The sequence below is a fragment of the Propithecus coquereli genome, unplaced genomic scaffold (genome assembly GCF_000956105.1).
Source record: "Propithecus coquereli isolate 6110/MARCELLA unplaced genomic scaffold, Pcoq_1.0 Scaffold230, whole genome shotgun sequence".
NCBI lineage: Eukaryota > Metazoa > Chordata > Mammalia > Primates > Indriidae > Propithecus > Propithecus coquereli.
In genome coordinates this window covers 418,025-424,383 of record NW_012147842.1, presented here as the reverse complement: position 1 = coordinate 424,383, position 6,359 = coordinate 418,025, and the positions used below count along the sequence as shown (strand labels likewise).

The 6,359-nt window shown below is 36.0% G+C and overlaps 1 protein-coding gene across 1 annotated transcript in view; it reads right to left on the bottom strand.

Moving 5' to 3' along the window:
• Window positions 1–6,359, bottom strand: part of TMPRSS11A (transmembrane protease, serine 11A) — an 83,761-nt gene that overhangs the window by 30,446 nt on the left and 46,956 nt on the right. Inside the window, exons 4-5 of the mRNA XM_012645333.1 lie at window positions 5,697–5,764; window positions 3,595–3,755 (exon numbers count right to left, since the gene is read on the bottom strand). Of these exons, the coding sequence (XP_012500787.1) occupies window positions 3,595–3,755; window positions 5,697–5,764 (229 nt within the window). The remainder of the gene's footprint in view (window positions 1–3,594; window positions 3,756–5,696; window positions 5,765–6,359) is intronic.

The following is a 6,359-nucleotide window of genomic DNA, read 5'->3' as shown; positions in this document are numbered from 1 at the left end:
GAAAACAATTTTTTCACTAAATTAGAAAGGATCATTTTGTTTTTGAAGTTTTTATTCCATTTTCTTAATAAAACACAGTCACCCCAAGGAAAAATTTTTTTTTCCAGTGTGGCAGTCAATGTGTTAAATCAGTGATTCTCCCATCTTCAAAGTTCAACAGAGTCATTTTCTGATTTTTTTTTTTTTTAGATTTCTGATGCTAGGGCCCCTCTCCCAGAATTTTGGTTTCAATTGTTCTGGAATGGACCTAAGCACTCGGATTTTTAAAAATCTACCCAAGTAATTCTAATATGCTGATGTAGTTATCTGAAGTAGCAGATATCTTCCTAAAACTCCACGGAAGAAGAAGCAGAAAGATACAGATAGGAGATGAGACATGGAAGAGGCTTTGAGAGGTGACAGAGAGAACCTTGGGTCAGTCCCAAGTTTGACCCTATCCTTGGGTCAGTCCCGAGTTTGAGCAGTTAATGAGCTGCTTATTAACTGGGAAACCTCGGCAAAGTTACTGGCTCAATTTAAGCCTCAGTATCTTAACCTGTAAAACAAAGATATTGATCTGCTACTCACAAGGCTGTAAAGATTAAGCACATATAAAAATGCTGGATATATTTTGGTAGTTAATTGCTGGTGGTGATTCTCTGGCCCCTATCCTGACACTGCAGGTCTTAGCTGTCTCTGCAGGTCTTTGGTTGAAAGGCACAAAACCGAGGCTTTCAGGATTTCGGAGAGACCCAAAGATTTAAGCACCACATGTACTCACCATCAAATTGGTATTAACTGATTAACACATAAGTGCACATATAAGAATTACATCTATTGGATGTTGGGCAGGGGGGAGGGGGGAGAAGGAAAGGCGGAGGGGGAGGAGGGGACAGGTGTATGCATACACAGAGAGTGCAATGCGCACCACCCAAAGGATGGACATACTTGAAACTCGGACTTGGGGGGCGGGGGCAAGGGCAACATACGTAACCTAGACATCTGTGCCCCCATACTATGCTGAAATAAAAAAAAATTATTGTTGATTGTAGACTCTAGGGTAAATCAGGGAGGAAGAAACAGTAACGTGGGTTGCAGTATTAGATCAAATTTGTTACTCAATTTCTGTCATCAAAGAAGAAGAAGGAAAGTTACTGCTGTGGGGCCAGATGCACAGTTTTAATCACCTGCGATGCTGTGGTTTCCCACACTTAGTGTTTGGTTTGCTGTACCCCCTAGTACCCACTTGGAAACACTATCATGTGAATGTGGGTACTGCCATTCACACTGCACAGAAGATGAGTCAAATGTGCAAACAAAATATCCTAAATCCTCAAAGAAAGGGCAGGAGAACCAACTCTCATTTTGTCAAACACAAAAAATAAAAATAAAATAAAGAGAAGGTTGTTTCAGGGATCAAGGGATAAGTTATGATTTCCTTATCACTACCAGGAATTCATAATTGTTTCATTAGGAACCAAAATATTCATTATTTCCCCTTAACGCTTACAATAACTCTGTACAATAAGAATTCTTTTGATTCTTAGTCTACTAAAAGAGGATGCTGTGACTCAGGCATTACGTGAATTTCCCTAGCATCATGCAGATAATAATAAGCTGGGACTTAAACCCAGGTCTTCTATCTGCAAGGTCCATCTCTTCTCCCTCAATTACACAGCCTCGCCTGTTAAATGTGATGCAAATTTTACTTCAATTTCTCTTGCACAACACATAGCAGTTATCAAATAGTTGATTGGTCTAAAGATAAAGTATAAAACTTATAAAGATATATTTTTGGTAATAGTGTTAAACTTAAAATCAACTACAACATTTAGAAAAATTTAGAGAAATTGCTAGTATCCAAAGAATGTCTTTATTTGTACTTAAATGAGGAAAATCTAAATGGGCCGAGGTGGTATAGGGGGTTATATGTTAGAAACAAAACTATTTTGGAAGACATGTTTTTGCAAGATGACAGTGTTATTATCATTTCTCTTCTTGTCACCCACAAGTCAGTATTCAGCGTGGAGGTGGTGGGGGGGTAGAGTGGAGTCCAAAAAAAAAGAAAAGTCAAACAAAAAGGAACAGGGAAGTAAAAGTGATTGATTTTATTTCTTTTTTTATTTTTTATTTTGAAAAAAAGTGATAGGTTTTAGAAGGAAGAAAAGTAAATAACAGTTGAGTATTAAAGAAGTTTGGTTTAATTATCCTCTGAGTAAGTTCCACCCACAATTGATTCCTGGCCGTTTCAACTTGTTGGTGAAGGCATCGGATTAGCCTCCTGTCAATAGAGCTTCACTACAGGTAAAACTTGTGATTCCATTTTGCGGTCAACTTTGCCTTCTTAATATGTTTGAAGTGATGTATCTGTCAAAAGAATATCACCTGGCACACGCAATGACAAGCTGCTGGATTTTCCCAAGATCACAGGTTCTGGTAGGTTCCAGGCCTTACAATCAACTGATGGGGTTTAAGTCCTGGTCCTGTCACTTGGGGAACTTTGAACATATCACTTATCATCTCTAAATCTTAGTTTTTTCATGTAGAAAATGTGGTCAGCCCTACATCTCAAAACTGTTGTAGAGATAATGTTTGTGAAAAATCCTAGCCAAGAGCCTAGGCTATAGAAACACACAATATATGAGAGTCCCCATCTCCTTTGTCCTTTGTCCCTCCAGGCTTGTGACTCCATCTTTGCCCAAACATACATACGTCAGTCTGACTACTCGGTTCTTGATATAAATGTACTAAAGAGGTATATATTAAAAAAATATACAACTTCTGGAAATTACAAAATACAGTTTAAAGCTCTAACAATAGAACGGATCAAACCAGAGAAAGAATTTCAGAGCTTGAAGACAGGTGTTTTGAATTAACTCATTCAGACAAAAATAAAGAAAAAAGAATTATAAAAAATGAATAAAACTCTTCAAGAAATATGGAATTATGTAAAACATCCAAACTTGCCAGTTACAAATATTCCTGAGAGAGAAGAAGAAAAAGTCAAAAGTATGGAAAACCTGTTTGAGGAAAACTTCCCTGGTCTTGCAAGAGACTTAGACATACAGAAAGAAGAGGCTCAAAGAAGACCAGGAAGATACATTGTGAGAGGGTCTACATCAAGGCATTCAGTCATCAGAATATCTAAAATAAACGTGAAGAAAAAAACATTAAAAGCAGCAAGACAAAAACATCTAATTACATATAAAGGAAAGCTCATCAGACTAACAGCATATTCCTCAGCAGAAACATTACAACCTAGGGAAAATTGAGGTCCTATTTTCAATATTCTCAAAGGGAAGAACTGTCAGCCACAAATCCTGTATCATGCTAAACTGAGCTGCATAAATGAAGGAGGGATAAAGTCTTTCCTACACAAGCAAATGCTAAGAGAACTTGTCACCACTTGATGGGATCTACAAGAAATGCTCAAGGGAGTGCTAAACATGGAAATGAAAAGTAGATAAGTAAGATCTTGAAATGTCACTTCTTTAACTTGAAACTTTTTTCCATCTAAATTATAGCTACTATTTGGAATGAAAATAATGGCAAGCAAGTTGAAAATTAGGCAAAACATGGACTGAATCCATATCACATAGAAAGATACCTGCTTACCATTAACTTGAACTGATGAGGCATTTATTGGCAAGGCTCTTGTATTCCTTATCTTCTGATTTAAGATGCTATAGATTTTCTTCTCTTTTACTGCCCTTTGCTCAGTAGAGGGGAACTGGAACACCATAATGACATCAGCTTTCATGCCATCTTGCTCTGGACTGTGAAACAAGAGAGAGATGCATATTCAAAGAATACATCTGGTATTGTCTGACCATCTTTCCCGTATGTTCTCTCCATGAATTACACCTCGATTGCTGAGAGTGTCCAGTGTTAATCCTCTCACATTCACACTCTTCTGCATGTCACTCTGACCCAAGGCCATTTTATATGTTCCCTCTTCTAGCTGTCATTATGTTTTGAGTGCCTTTTCCCTATTAATTTGAAGGCTGGTTACAGCAGTTAGGTATGACTCAGACAAAAAAAAAAAAAAAAAGTCATCATCAAACTCATAAACTCTGAGAGTGAGAAGAAACTTTTGTGTTCTCTTGGGCCGAATCAATCACCTCTACAGCATCTACACAAGTGGTCCTCTAACCCCGCTGCAGTAATTAAAATGATGGGAAATTTAATTCCCTGAAGAGGCTTGTTTCTCTTTCGTCAGTTTTGATTTTGAGAATTCTTCATTTCGAGTTGAAATATATCTGCCTATATTTTCCATTCCATAAATCTTAGGTCTACCAGTTGGAACATACATAAAAGAATTTCCTCTTCCACCTAAAATATTTGAAGACAGCAATGTGGTGGTCTGTGAGTCTTCTCTAGATTAAACATTAAAAATTCCTTGAACTATTTTCATATAAACAGTTTCAAGGTCCTTTACTGTGGAACTGAACTTTTATATACTCTTAAAATAGGAAAATCACACAGTTACAGGTTTTCTAAAAAGTTGAAACCAATACATATTGATCTTCCCTGTCTTTTATTTTTACATCACAAAAAATAAAAGCTCTAAAAAATAGTAGGGGCCCCTCTTCCTGAATCTTTTAGCTAAAAAGGAGGAAATTATATGAATTCTTAGACATTTTATATACTGTAGTCCATCTATCTTTTGAAATATAAAGATCTAAATAATCAGAATTCTATGTAAAATTGGTAAACAGATGACCAAATAGTTTTCCCTGTTAAATCATAGGAATTAACATTGTTTACCAGGTAGGATTTCTCTGGACCCACACAAAACTTACATAGTGATCATGGCTATTATCCAAATGAGGTCATAAGACTATGATAATGTTACCAGAATGCTATGGCAAACCATAATTTTAAAATCTAGGAAGTTCCAGCATTTATATGCTTTTTACCTCCTAAATATTATAGAAATTATCTAATTCATATTAGAAAATCCTTATGGAAGTCACTAGTTACCCAGTAAAGAAATGAAAAACTTGGAGTAAATCTGCCAATAAGGCATTAGTCTATTGGTAAGAAAAGTGATTATTATTTCTTTCAAATAAATCCAAGTCTGAATATATTCTTTTCCTTTATCTTTAAGATGAATCATACCATCTCATGGACTTGTGCCTATGAATGTATGTTCTTCTATGTGATTTTTAAAATAACACAAATGAAACCTCTGAGCAATTTTTACAACTGGTATGAGTCTTCCCCTCCACCACAACAAAAAGAAATTTATTAAAACAGGAATATCTTTTTGTTTTGGCATGCCTCCTGTCAATAGAGCTTCACTACAGGTAAAACTTGTGATTCCATTTTGCGGTCAACTTTGCCTTCTTAATATGTTTGAAGTGATGTATCTGTCAAAAGAATATCACCTGGCACACGCAATGACAAGCTGCTGGATTTTCCCAAGATCACAGGTTCTGGTAGGTTCCAGGCCTTACAATCAACTGATGGGGTTTAAGTCCTGGTCCTGTCACTTGGGGAACTTTGAACATATCACTTATCATCTCTAAATCTTAGTTTTTTCATGTAGAAAATGTGGTCAGCCCTACATCTCAAAACTGTTGTAGAGATAATGTTTGTGAAAAATCCTAGCCAAGAGCCTAGGCTATAGAAACACACAATATATGAGAGTCCCCATCTCCTTTGTCCTTTGTCCCTCCAGGCTTGTGACTCCATCTTTGCCCAAACATACATACGTCAGTCTGACTACTCGGTTCTTGATATAGTGCTTGTTCAAGGCCGAATCTATAAATATCTCATCCACCTGTTATTGCAACAAGAAAGAGAAATTATGTGTTAATAAGATATTTTGTAATAAGACTATATCCTGTATTCAATTTTAAAACAATAGAAAAATTTTTTCACAGGAGTTATATCATTATTTAACACATTAACTGCCATGTGAGTTATATTTAACTCATGCTAGTTTTGAGCCCAGGGCCTCATGAAGCATATATATTAATAACTCACATGTCTCTTTACCTTGGAAGCCGTGTAGTGAGCAGGCAACTCACGCTGCCACACTGTAGCATACATGTTACCTGATGGGTGGCTCTCTGGGCAAAACCCTGCAGTTGGTTGGTGAAAATCTTACTTCTTGATGATCTTATTGTTACAATTAATATTGACAATTTAATTCTAAAAACACGGATTAAATGAATAGAAGTCAATACATTTTGTTCTTCTATTTATGTTCACCTTTAAATTACACTTAAGCCTGACAAGTCAAGAAAAACACTTTACCCTTATGAACTATTTTTCAAGTTTTCATATTACCTTTTACATTACTAATTTCCAAGTTTTTACAGTACTTTTTTTAAAAAAAACACAGAAAACAATAAAAGAAAACAATTTTTTTC